This window comes from Schistocerca americana, chromosome 4 (assembly GCF_021461395.2).
Source record: "Schistocerca americana isolate TAMUIC-IGC-003095 chromosome 4, iqSchAmer2.1, whole genome shotgun sequence".
NCBI classification, from domain to species: Eukaryota; Metazoa; Arthropoda; class Insecta; order Orthoptera; family Acrididae; genus Schistocerca; species Schistocerca americana.
In genome coordinates, this window is record NC_060122.1 from 497,493,945 (window position 1) to 497,508,839 (window position 14,895).

At 43.0% G+C, this 14,895-nt stretch overlaps 1 protein-coding gene across 2 annotated transcripts in view; it reads right to left on the reverse strand.

Moving 5' to 3' along the window:
* Positions 1-14,895, reverse strand: part of LOC124612972 (TP53-binding protein 1-like) — a 282,018-nt gene that overhangs the window by 229,382 nt on the left and 37,741 nt on the right. For both annotated transcript variants that reach the window (XM_047141501.1, XM_047141500.1), the window contains exon 2: positions 3,021-3,391. In XM_047141501.1, the coding sequence (XP_046997457.1) occupies positions 3,021-3,391 (371 nt within the window). The remainder of the gene's footprint in view (positions 1-3,020; positions 3,392-14,895) is intronic.

Here is a 14,895-nt window from a genome sequence, read left to right on the forward strand (position 1 = left end):
TACTTAACACATTCAGTGAGATATATTCACTAGGTAGTTAAGAACTATGGCCTGACATAAAAATCTTGAAGGTGACTGCTTTTGAGAAAAGGGTACAAATTTACATTGATGCACATTTTTCACAGAAATTACAATTCTATTTTTGTACACAGTATCTTAACAACTGACATGGCAGCCTTCTTATGGCATTGTGAGTGGTGCAAACCTACTCCTGGGATCCAATTGCTGTGTCGGTATCGAGCCCCCTATTTATGGTTACATCTGACATCCCATTAACATACTTTTCTCCCACAATTGTTGTTATTTCATGACGTGCAAACCATCTGCAATTATATGGCTCCAATGAATGAGAAAGACAGCAAGATTTTGATTTATTAAGAGATAGTTCCCATTTTTTGAAATGAGTCGGTGAAAGTGTAGTATCCGGCCACTTGCTTGGCCAAATACCACCGCGGAACATATCTGCGGCTGGCAGGTTGCCATACCCCTCGGCATCCTCCATGGAAGCCAGACACACACACAGCAATCACCATTCTGGTTGTGCATATCACCAGGCAACAATAGCCAGTCATGCTGTGAACACGACCGAGGACAACATGTGCATTCCAGACTCCAGTGGGCTCTGCAAGAGGCATCTGCATCGCCCACCAACAGTGTGCAAAACCAATTGCAGAGCTGTAAACGTGGCATTACATTTTCACCCACGCACCATGTGAAAAATCCACATCTCAGGTGACCACCACAGAGGCTGGAAACTGTCCAAGATGAAGAAGGTGACCACCACAGAAATCCTTCTGTTAGAGTAGAGAGTACCTAAGATGCTGCTCCACCACTAGCCTCAGCACTCACTCTCACCCCAGACTCAACACCAGCTGCTCCTTGCAATCCAGCCATCAGTAGTCATCTTCAACAGCAATATTCATTGCTGTCCCGATCTCCAACTGGACATCGACCAAGGGTGGCCCAGGACTTTGACCAACACATACGGAGCTGCCTGCAGCTGATCGGTCTGGACACCTATCCAGACACTAGCCTGATCACGGTCTAGGACATCAACAGGGCAATGACCAGACACTGACCTTGGGCACCAATTTGGGCTACAGTGAGAACTCTACCATTCTACCAGAAGTAGCTTTTATTTTCTATTTCACATCAAACTGGGGACTGTTCATTCCTGAGTTACCAATAAAAGTGTTCTTTCACTGTAACCTGTGGACTGACTATTATGTGCTGTCCTTATAAACTTGTAAAGATCAAGACATAAAAAAAAAGATCAGGACTGTGTTGTAAGCTCCTTGTTTATGGGGTAACATAATTAAGAAGTCTACTGGAATAAGGATCTCAAGAAACATAAAGACACATCAATAAAGGCATAGCTTGTGATTTAAATAAGCTTTGCACCTATCACTTAATTTACTAAGATCTTCTCGTGCATCTTAATTCATCAGACAGGAACCACTGATGTAGTAAAATATTAGGACCATCTTTTATGTTTTTACAAATGACCAGTAAGTTGTGTCTAGGAACACTGCAACATATTAATAACGATGACTATCGACTACTGTCTTGCACAGATGATCTTTGGAATTGTAAATGTGCTTCAGTTGTTCTATGGCTGTTCCTTGCTTGGATATTGTATTGTATTGTGGTTATTTCTGTAATAAAGAGATGCTATCTCATACTGGGACACATTATCTGTCACCCTGATCCTATCCTGGGGCAGGACATTAGAGTGGTGACCACACAATGATTGCTTACTGTTTAACAGTTGTGTGGCCCAATTCACAAGACAAGACAATGATTTCAGTGTCAGAGCGTACAGTGCTTCGCAATCAACTTTTCAGAAACTCACATTCATGAAACATGAAAGGTACTCTCATCAGCTTACTGTTCCAACAGCAGACAACAATGTCGAACAGTGGCATACCACAATCAATTTACTTTGCAACTTTATTGCCATTGGCACATACTGAACCACAAACGGCCAGATTTGCAATCCTTCGCTCAGACCAATGTGTCTTTCGCAGCGTATGTGGAATCGTTTGACCTGGTGCTCGTGCAGCCAGCTGCACTGTCTTTGAACATTCCTATTGCATTCCCCACTGCTTTGAACAGATATGGAACATTCGTCTATTGTACCTCTACGGATGTCGCCCTGGCAATCAGCACGACTACCCTTCAACATCACCTCCACCTGCTGTCACGCACATTCAAAATTCCACCATTTCACCTGGACCAACCCACTGTCTGCTTCACAATAATCTTCACCAAACTTAACGTAACTAGTGATGGTGTTAAATCTGTTACACTGCTCAGTCACTTACACAGTGCACTATTGTCTGTCACAGACTGCACAGGGTATCAACGGACAAGCAGCAGTCGATGACCTCTCAAAAGCCGGAGTTGAGAGACCTTTGGACAGCTTGTGGGCTTCACCCAGCAAGCTAATGCCCCTAAAAGACAGTACCGTAATTTAAGTGCAGACTACAGGGCCCTTAATGCACATACGATAACAGCATGCCGGCTGGAATGTCCATAAATTGAAGTAGTTGTCATGTCATCGCAAAGAGTTGATAGTTCTGAAGATGTACTGAGGTCTTCAAGTTCAGCCATAGCAAAGTGGAGAGCATGGGGTCAGCCTGTGAGATGGAAGCATTGGCATCCTCAGTTGAGGTTGTGAGTGGATGCAATATTCTGGGTGCAGTGATAATGAGGGAGCTGTGATGTAATAGTGGCCGAGTCCAGACCATTCAGCAAGTTATAGATACGTGTCAAATGATGGCGATGAAGCTGTCCTCAGCAAAAAACACCATAGTACCCTATGACAACAACAATGATACACAACTAGAATCAGTCACCTTGTACAATAACCTGTGTGTAACAATTTGGTTGGATATTAAATGGAATGTTCAAAATGAGTCAATCACACAAAAAGCAGGTGGTAAACTTCTGTTGCTTGATACTACACTGAGAAAATGCAATAAATATATGGATGAGACTTAACAGGACCAGTTGCTTACCTTCTCCTTCATCCTTTCCCAGCACACCTTCAATATTTGCTGCCTCCTCTTTTCCACCAAAATCTTTAGCAGTCGCTGTCTCATTTGTACTGAGCCCATCATCAACAGTTGGTGCTTTGTTTTCTTCCACTACAACTCCAGTTGTGGATGCTTCATTTTTTTCCACTACATCTTTAACACTGGATGTCTCGTTTCTTTCAGCTACATCTTCAACAGTGGATGTCTCCTCTTTTTTCAGTGCAGCACTTATCATCTCATTTTTCCCCGCCTCTTCTCTAACAGTGGACACTTCATCTTCCTTCATAAGAACTTCGATAGTAGACTTTTCTGCATTCTGTGTTTTCACCTCATTTGTATCTTTGGTGGGAAAACTGAAAATACAGACAGCAGTACATTGATACAACTGTAGATAATTTTTCAACAACCAAATCATTTCTAAGGTAACCATGAACAAGATTACATCCATTTTACAACATTTCACAAACTAAACAAAAGATATTCAAAGTAACTGGTTGGTTGAGTTATTGTTTCTGTCTATGCAACAGTCTGATCTTCAGCATCTTTGCAAAAAATAGTCACAGATTAGTGTGCTATTTAAACTTTGGTAAAGTAAAATGTTAAACATACATATGCACTCAAGCAAAACATGTGCCTAAAACATGGAGGAGTACCATGTACAGCTTCTCAAATGAAAAATACAGATACTACAAAACACACTGAAATCCAGTTACTTCTGGAATGGTTGGTTGGTTGATTTGAGGGAGGGGACCAAACAGCGAGGTCACTGGTCCCATCGGATTAGGGTAGGATGGTGAAGAAAGTCGGCCGTGCCCTTTCAAAGGAACCATCTCAGCATTTTCCTGAGGCAAGAAATCACAGAAAACCAAAATCAGGATGGCCAGGCATGGGTTTGAACCATCATCCTCCCAAATGCGAGTCCAGTATGCGAACCACTGTGCCACCTCGTTTGGTTGCTTCGAGAATGATCTTTGACAACTCAGAAATTTAAAGTCTACACTACAGCTCCCTAATTGTCACCTAATGCAGCTGGATACATGAAAAATTTACTCACCAAGTGGCTGCAAGAGAACACACGCACACAAAGGTATTGAAGGAAGGCGGATGAAGAAAAAGGCCTGTCAAGGTTTAGGTGACAGGGAGTGTTTGGAAAGGTCGCCCAGAACTCCGAATCAGGGAACACTTAATAGACATGATGAGAAGGAAAGACTGACTGTTGGGGACTGCACAGAAGAAGAGTTGAAATCCATAGTCTTAATGGTGGAAGACAGGGTGATAAGCAAGACAACAGATTACAGACAAAACTGTGCAAGTGTTAATAAGAGCAGAAAGCTAAGTAAACTGTATATGGTAGCGGTGAGGATAGAGATGTCAGAAAATAAAAAGATACAGGAAACTAAAAGGGAATGGGTAAAGGTATAGTTGTTGAGAACAAAAGTTGAGACTGAAGAAATTAATGTAAATTAAAGCCATGTGGGTGGCAAAAACTAAGGACAAGCTGTAATGTCAGTTCCTATCTGCACAGTTCTGATAAGTTAGTGTCTGAAGGAAGAATCAAGATGGCATGTGTGGTGAAATAATCACCAATATCAAAACTGCCATGCTGTAGAGCATGCTCTGCAACAGGATACTGTGTGTTGCCAGTGTACATCCCCTGCTTAAGTCCATTCATCCTGACTGGTAACTTGATACACGCCCGACACCTCTACCACTTGCAAGGCACCTAACTTTCCACTATTACAAACTCTTCCACAATGTTTTGTCAGTAATCTATTTTTGTTCAGTACCCATCTTCCACCTCTAAGCTCTCAGGAGTACTAATCTCGACCAGTGCAATCCCAAATAATCAGTCTTTCGTTCTTATCCCATCTGGTAACTCTCCCCTGACCAAGGGTTCGGGGTGACTTTTCCAAATTCTCCCCAGTTCCTGAGCCCCACCAGTCCTTTTTCTTCATCCCTCTTTCTTGTCCTTCAACATTTCTGCCAGAAGAAGAAACCACTGGCTCTGAAAGCTTGCAATATTCCTTAAATTGTGTGTTCTCCTGCTGCCGCTTGGTGAGTATATTTCTTATGTAACCAGTTATATTAGCAAAAACTGGAAACTGATTATTTTTGTTGATACAATCATCATCTAAAATAGATAATATGGTCCCTTTAACCTTTGAAATGCTCTCGCCAGTATATGAAATGTGATTGATTAAATTTTAGTGCACAACAAGCACCAATTTACTGCTATGCAATAAACGGCGCAAATTTGATTGTTCTTTCACTGTAGAAAGAGGCCAGCTCATAACAGAGTAGGCACCCCACCCTTAAAACTCTTATAGGAGGCTTCTTTTTATTAGAGCGTTTCTACCTGACTATTTTTAGCATTATGAATTTCATTCAGCAGATTAGTTAACATACATTATGGATGACTTTTCATAGCACCAAACTCAGCATCAAGCTGACAGCTGTTGTTCTTTTACAGTTGACAGTTTTGTTTACTGACAAGCCCAGTGGAAAATTGTTTTCTGCTCTGTGCAGAAGTTTACATGGTAACTTCATTCTAGATCTAATGACATGATGATCAGCCCAACCTTTAGATCCATGCAAAGCCTTAATTATTACACCATTTCTAGTATACCTCATGTGCACAATTACACAATCCAGCAGTTACCAATGTTTATAGAGTTAGTTCGCAAACAAGCTGTTTTATATTTGACAATCTAAAGAACGACTTAGTAATGCAAAAATAAAGAAGTCATCTTACAAAACTGATCTGTCATTGTCAGGGATGTTAAACAAAACTCCTTGTAGGTCTTCATACATTCGTTGATATGGCGTATTGTCAGGGCAAAGAAAATCCCTTTGAATTTGATCAAGGAACTACATTCATTACAAAATTTAAATTTTGATGAAGGATGTGGAAAATATCATCATCATGGGGGGAGGAGGGTTTTCACTAAAGTAATTAATGCAGTTGATTGCATATGAGCACAACCATTAAAGCAGCTCTAAAGTACACATTGTTATTGACACAACAATATAATATTGCGAAAGTGAGAAGTCAAGAATGGCACAATATTACTGCTCAATATTTACACCTGAAGCATCATTTACAATACTGCCTTTATAGTCAACATGCCAGCAATTGATGACATGGAACTTGCAAGTATTGTGATTAAATTGCTTGCCTTGTGAAACACAAACTGAAATTATACAGAATGGACGAGACAAGCCAAAGGAGCTTTCTTTGATTATTTCAATGGACTAGGGGCTCTTATAAGGCAGCAAAAATTCATAAATCACAACAACTAATTACAAATTGAAGAAGTGAACTGTGAGGTTCATCCCATACACGTGATGTTTGCTACATATTTCTCTACTGTAATTGTTGTAACTACGCAGTACACTAGACTGACCCAAAGTAACTCAGATATAGCTTTAATCATGAATCACTAAACTACAACAGAAGACAAGAGTCCTGTGAATACCCACATAATAAAATATAGTACACTGACATGAACAGCACACTGGAAATACACACACAGGGCCAGTCAGTGCTACTTTGCACATATATATGCTCGAGTCGCCTGTAGATGGTACAGTGGCATGTTGCCACGCTCACGCCTCCTACATGCACCCTCCAGTGGCCGGTCTGTGCTGATACAGTTGGTGGCCAACTCAAACCAGAGCAGCGGCAGCCAGTGCCAACAGAGGGGGCGGGATGATGAGTCTGACGGGCAGCAGAGCATAGGGCCGGGACAAGCACAAATGTGAGCTTGCCCAAGGGTTGCACCCAACGACAGCAACAGAGTGGAAGGGCCATCACAATCCCAATCTCATCATCAGCAGCAGACAGGTCCCACTGCCGGAGCAGCAGGACTGGACCCACTGGTGACGATGACTGATTTGATGATGAAGATGGGGTTGGTAGGGGTGGCCAAACTAGAGCAACAGGCTGCGGCAATGGACCCGAGGCCTAAGACAGACCAGCACTCAGCATCAGGAAGCTGGAACCCGATGGTCCCACACATGGAAGAGGCAGCCAATAGGGTGGGGGCAGCTCAACAGCAGGCAACGAGGGGCTTGAGGTGGAGGGTGGCAGGGCAGGCTGCAGCGATGGTCGTTGCATCAGCAAACCAATAGCTTCCTGAAGGAAGCGTGAGCACCACTAATCAAGGTGGCACGCCATCAGCCATATGGACACCACACAGATGGCATCCCCACTAACAGACAACAATTGCCAGTATCCACTTGGGCCAGCAACTAAACCCTTGTGTCCAAACCAGTGACCACGGCGTGAAACGGCCAGATGAACTAGACTATGGCAGCCATAGAGCAGGCCACAGAAAATGGACGCACATGTGTGGCTGCTGGCCATAAAGCAACTGAGCCAGGCTCTGCTACCCCATAGGCGTAAAGTGATAGTTGCTCAGAAAATGGAGAAGGGCATCGTCCGGAAGAAATGCATAAAAAACTTTTTCATTTGGGAAAATGGAAAATCCAGGAAGGAATGTAACAATGTTAGAGAAGGAAAGTTGCTACTCACCATATAACGGAGATGCTGAGTCGCAATAGGCACAACAAATGACTGACACACACACACACACACACACACACACACACACACACACACACACACACACACGCGCGCCCACAAACGCGAGTTTGTAACTGGGTAAACCTTGACCGTTGCCTGCATTTCAGTATCAAAATGGAAGCAAAGCAATTCTTCACGAACAAAGATGGGATCAGGACCTACAGGAAGATGGGCCAAGACATCGGCATTAACATGTTTAGACGTGGGTCAAAAATGAATTACGTAATTGTAGCAAGACAAGAACAGTGTGCAGCATTGTAGGCGATGTGCTGCCTTGTCAGGAAAAGACGTTAAACAAGAAAACCAAAGGTTCATGGTCAGTAATAAGATGAAACTTGGAGTCATACAAAAGAAATGTAAAATTTCTTGAGAGCACTGATGGTGACAAGAGCCTTTTTTCAACCCAAAAGTAACACTGCTGGGCTGGAGTTAGAGATTTAAAGGTGAAAGCAACAAGCCATTCAGAGCTGTTGGCATACAGGTGCTTGAGGAGCACACCAAGGCGGTATTGTGAGTCGTCAATCGCCAAAACTATATGCTGGCGCAGAGGAAACGTAGCTAAACAAGGGGCCAAGAGTAGTTTGGTTTTAACATTTGAAAATCGCACACGCAATTTGGGCTCCATCAGAGGGTGAACCCTATCCCGTGAGACTTCAAACCCCAGATAAACAACAGAATGCGGAAAAAGACTGATATTACACAAGGTTAGATCATAAGCCTGTGGACTGTAAGACAGAAAACCAAGCGCATAAATTTTGCAAGTCACTGGCTGCAGAAGAGCCTGTGACAACAATATCATCCAGATAATTAAAGCAAAGTACAGGCATAGTCAATTGCTCTAAAAATCTTTGGAAAACAGCAGGGGCACTAGCCACACCAAAAGAAAGGCACAAATATTGATAAAGACTAAAATGAGTATTCAAAATCAGAACTTGCTGACTCTTTCTTCATCCACAAGAACCTGCAGATGTGCTTCAGACAAATCAATTTTAGAAAAGTACTGGCCACCTGATAATTTCGTCAAGAGTCCCTCCTGGCCTGGTAGATACATATCCATAATCAAATGCACATTGACAGTGGTACTGGAGTTGGCACTAAGGTGAGGTTTTTCTTATGGTTTCTGAACTACAACGAGCAAAGACAACCATTGACTAGCCATAATAGGTTGCACCATCCCTCGAGACTGGAATCTGACAAATTCTGCTTTCACTTAATTTTACAGGGTGACAGGAATACGACACGCACGACAAAAATGATGCCGAGTCGTGGATTTCAAAGACATATGAGAAGAAAAATTTTTAGCACACCCAATACCTTCCAAAAACAAGTCCGAAAACTCTTTACACAGTGTTTCCTGCTGAGAATACAGTACCCGATCGGACGCAACGTGAACTGCAATGGTGACAGAAAATCCAAATATCTGAAATGTTGCCCATCCCAAACAAGTTTTCAACACTGGCATCAGCAATCTTCAAACATGTAAGTGGGCAATTTGCTGATTTGTAAGAGACAGATGCAATAAATTATCCCAATAGCACAATGTTATGTTTGTTCTAACTGACCAGCTTCCGCATCACTAGTGTAAACGGCAGAGAGCCTAAATTCACGTAGGTCTGAGAACTGAATATTGTCACTGCATCACCTGTGTTGACCTGTAGCTGGGTCGTTTGGTGAAAAACACTTAACTCGATAAACAACTTGAAGGAGTCACAACCATTGGAATCACACACTTTACATCCACATCCATATCCTAGGCAACCGTCAGTGAATGACACATAAAGGTAATGTGGTCTTTCTTCCAGCAACCATTAAAAGTAGCCCAGCACTTAGAGAACACGGAACATTCGTGCTGGACAAAACAAAGGGCAAGACAGAAACAGAGAATGCTGGTGCTGTGGCGGTTGTGGTTACTTGACCTGTCCTTGGTCAGCTCCACGCTCGGCTCGCATGTTTACTGCCACCACTACCACGTCCTCATGCAAGTTATCTGTTGTTCTAGTGGGTACATGGTGTGACACTACTGCCACGTCACATCACTCTTCAATTTGGTCACTCGCTACCCGAGAAACCTCAAAAGATTGCGCTATTTGCAAAACTTCAGCCAACGGGGAGTTTTCACAGAGTAAGGCCTTATGGGTGCACTTCCTTGTCCGGAGCTAAGCAGACAATTGCATCACGCACCACAGAATATGCGTAGGAATCATGATGGGCATCAGTAACGAATTGACACTTATGGCTAAGGCCGTGGAGTTCGGGTGCTCAGGCTGGTTTAGTTTCTTGCAACATCGGTAGAATTGAACTCATGCTGCTATAACATGCATTCATTTTGCGATAGTATTTGAACAATAAACTGCAAATGGTCAAAAGTAGAGCTGTCGGTTCCTGTAAAGGAGCAAGTGGACACAGTAAGTGATACTCCTTAACTCCGAGTCTTTTTCCATAAGTGTCCCATTCCTCGGCTGAATCATCATATGGAGGGAGTGTGGATGGAGGGTCTGGTGGAATGGTACCCTTTCTGTTAATGGAAGCCATCAAGGTGGTTACAGCCGAAGTAAGCTATTCACTTAAGGCTGGTAGCACGGCATCTATAATGAATAAACCTGATGAAACCACACATAAAGATTGCACATGCGGAAACCGTTCCAAACTCAATGCCAATTTTGTTGTAACTACATAGTACACGAGACTTGGCTCAAAGTAACTCAAACATGGTTTTATTCATGAAGCACTCAACTACAATGGAAAACAAACTCCCATGAATCCTCACTTAACAAGATACAATATACTGATGTGAAGGGCACACTGGAAAAACACACAGGAAGGGCCAGTTAGTTCTGCTCACCGCATATACACTGGCATACAAAATTAAAGCCAAAGAGAAATTTTGTGAAGTTTTATTTATTTCACCACAAAAAAGTATAAACAGGTGATAGTAAAGCAGAAACAATGTAAAGAATACAGAAAGTAATCAACTGCAACATGCACAATGGTAGACAAAAATGTTCTTCCTTTTTTTCCAACTTAATGGATTTGCACACACATTTATGACAACTAGTTAATGTGCTCAGTATGGGGTGTGGCCACCTCTGGCACCCATTAAGGCGGGAGAACGATGGGAATTCTGTGGATGATGTCATAATTTAATGTTGAGGCAATAACGCCCATTCTGCCTGCAAAGCTGCTCACAAGTATTGGAGAGAGAGTGGTGGATGCCAATGTGATGCGACCCATCTCCCTTGTGGATCCCAGGCATGTTCTATGAGATTCAAATCGAAAGAGTGAGCGGATCACACCATGCTTGTAATATCTTCCATTTCCAAAAAGGCATCAACTACCCTTGCTATATGAGGTCGATCACTATCAACCAAAGGTACAAAATTTGGGTTCACAGCATGAGATCCCACGATCTCCTCACAGTACCTGACAGCAGTTAAATCTTGCTGATTCACCTGCACAATTTCATGAAGAGGTGTTCGAGTGGTCAACATATTCCCTACACAGATCATTACTGATCCTCCTCAATATCAGTCTCTTTCCACCATCCAGCCACATATAAGCATTCCCCTCGTAACTCAGTACCACCCAGGAGTGGAGCAACTAAATTACATTTTCCACCAAGTTTTCGACTACCTCTTGTAGGGCTCTGAAATAAGAAATGTCCTGCCCACTATCCTTCCCAACCCTGCCACAGTGGTATTCTGCGGTCCACCAAACCTACCCAATATACTTGTCCATCCCTACACAATCCCTGCTCCTAACCCCTTACCTCATGTCTCATACCTCTGTAATAAACCCAGATGTAAGACCTGTCCCGTACATCCTCCTATCACCACCTCCTCCAGTCCAATCACAAATGTCACCTATCCCATCAGAGGCAGAGCTACCTGTGAAACCAGTCATGTGATCCACAAGCTACGCTGCAACCATTGTGCTGAATTCTATGTGAGCATGACAACCAACAAGCTGTCTGTCCACATGAATGGCGACTGACAAACTGTGGTCACGAAACAACTGGACCATCCTGTTGCTGAACATGCTGCCCAACACTACATTCTTCATTTCAATGACTGCTCCACAGCCTGTGCCATATGAATCCTTCCCACCAACACCAGCTTTTATGAACTGCACAAATGGGAACTCTCCCTGCAATATATCCTATGTTCCCATAACCCTACTGGCCTCAACCTCCATTAGTTATTGTCCTTAATCATCCAGCCCCTTCTCTGTTCCCATTCCAGCACTACACAGCCTTCTAATCCACCAACACACCCAGTCTTCTAACTTCTCTCCTTTTCTGCTATCCCCACCTCTCCCTTGCCCTCCATCTAACCTTCCGACTGCACCTAGCTAGCCTACCCTCTCTCCACCTCGTCCCTGCTTGCTTCCCAGCAGCACTTCAACATTTCCCAACCCCATCCCGCTATCCCTCCCCCTCACCACCCCAGCCTCCTCATTACCCCCACTCAGTTGCCTCTCCCATTATGCACTACTGCTGCTCGCAATGTAGCTTCAGCTGGCAGAGACTGGAGTCATGTGTGTGTGAGTTGCATTTTCGTGTGTGCATGTGCACGCATGCTTGTACGTGTGTGTATGTGGTCTATTTTTGACAAAGTCCTTGTTGACCAAAAGCTTATTTTTTGAGAGTCTTTTTGTTGTTCCTATCTGTGACTGAGCATCTCCACTATATGGTGAGTAGCAACTATCCTTTTAATAATATTGTTACATTTTATCATGGATTTTCCATAGTTTGATTAAACATAAGTACTATTGTTTGTTAGTAGGTTTAATGTGAGTGGAAGATGTAGCTGACCCTCTGTGAGAATGTCAACCTCACATAAAGTGGCATGGGATTGGGAATAGGGCCATGTGAAACTTAATTGGGAGAATGTATTTAGAGACTCCAAGAATTTTAACAGGTCAGCCTTACCATGTGTCCATATGGCAAAGACGTCATCAATGTACCCAAATCAAACCCAGGGATGATGGGATATGGATCCTAGGGAAGCCCTCTCCAACACACTCATGTAAAGGTTAGCATAGGCTGGTTTTCATGGCTGTGCCCTTTATCTCTTTGCATATCTGTCCCTCAAAGGTAAAGTGGTTGCCGGTAAATATAAAGTTGTTTATGGTGAGCAGAAAGGACGTCACAGGTTTGGAATCAGGTGGGTGCTGACTGAGGGAATGTTCAGCAGCAGACAAACCATGTACATGGGAGATGATGGTACAGAGGGAGATGGCATCAATGTCCCCTTTGAGAGGCACAGGACATTAAACCTTCTTAACAAACAGAACTTATATTTTGACAGTTTCCCTCCTTTCCATATCAGATGCTCCCCTCCATACAGCCTTGGCATTCAAGGCAAATGTATTTGTTCACACACAGACTCTTTACAGCAATGTTCTGCTGTTCTCACCTCAGCCTTCTCTGGATGTAATTACCCAACCAGCATAGTTCAAAAGCAGATTTCCCAGGTCATTACATACAGTTCTGCTCCGGCTGATTCCTCCACAAAACAATTTAGGAGTACAACCTCTTGTCACTCAGTAATATCCTAGTCTTGAATGTATGAGTATTAATCAGCTACTTTGACAAGTTTATGACTTCCTACAATCATGCCCTGAAATGAGGTCCACTCTCTCCAAAATTTTGCCCACAACTAGAATAGCTTTTCACGGCCCTCCCAAACTCTGAAATATTATCGTCAGACCCTATGCTCTTTCTGCACCCATTTTTTCTACTATATGGCTCCTACTCCTGTGACCATCCCCGATGTAAGACCTTCCTCCACCACCTACATCAGCCCTGTAGCTGGCAAAACATATAACATCAAAGGAAGCGTCATCTGTGAAACAACACATGTCATGTACCAGCTGTTATGTAAACACTTATCAGCCTTTCACCTTGGCATGACTACCACCAAGTTATCAGTTATGGGCATAGAAAGAGGGTGTATACTGCCAATACACAATACCATACTACAGAGTATCCTCTACAACTACAGAGTATCCTCTACAACAAGACAATTGCAGCCTCGGTGTTCGTTTCAGCACACATGCCATGTGGTTTCTTCCCCCAGACACCAGTTTCTCAAAACTCCACAGTTGGAAATTGGCATTACACCATGACCTTGGTTGTCGCCACCAACCTGGCTGCAATTTACATTAATATCTTCAGTAACAACATTTTTTCTCAGTAAATATTCCTTTTTTCACTTCCTTCTAGTTTTCTATGTCATTCACTTTCTGACCTGTCTATTTTTCCCCACTCCTAATCGCTACCATATACAATGCACGTAGCTTTCCAGTTCTTATTAACTCATACACAATGTTTTGTCAGCAATCTCTGTCTTGCTTATTACCCAATCTTTCACTAAGCTCTCAGATTTTTAAATCTCATCCAGCGCAGTGCCTCACCCAGTCTGGTAAGTCTCTCCTGATCCAGGGTTCTGTGCGACTTTTCCAAACTCTCCCCATTTCCTAAACATCACCAGTTCTTTCCTTTGACCCATTTTTCTCCCCCTTCAACCTTTCTGCCACAAGATGGTGTCACTGGCTCCGAAACCTTGCAAAGTTCAATGCCGTTACATGTGTTTTCTCCTGCCATTGCTCACAGAATAGCTTTTTAACTATTCAATTACATTAAACTTAATGGAAAAACGACAAACACAGAAAAATATGAATTTCTTCCTATTCCCCCACCCCCACCCCCTGCCCCCCACACAGCTATCAAAGTAGAGTTTGAATGTTTTGGCACCTTTACAGATTCAGAAGGATGTAGGCTGCAGTAGGTACTGGGAAATGAAGAAGTTTGCACAGGATAAGAGTAGCATGGAGAGCTGCATCAAACCAGTCTCAGGACTGAAGACCACAACAACAACCCCCCCCCCCCCCCCCCCCTCCCCTTGCATCTGTAGAAATGGCAAAGAGAACTGGCAGCTGGCTGCTTCATTAGGACCACGACGGGAAATTGCCTTACGCCAAGCATAGCACTGTCCTGCCTTGTTTCTCATATATACTGTGAAACTGAAGGTGGAATATTTATGTTTGTAGTAATAAAGACTCATCAGACAGAGGACTACCCAACCATTTCTGCAGTTTGAAACATGCACTGATAATGGACTTATTAGACATATTTATCTGCCATCTCTGTTTCTCCCCTTCAGAGGAACTAGTATAATGATCACATAGTTCACACTTACCCTTTTTAGGTTGCCTTAATGTGACAGGATTCAAGGAGACATACTTTCATTGATCTATTCCTATTACATTCTG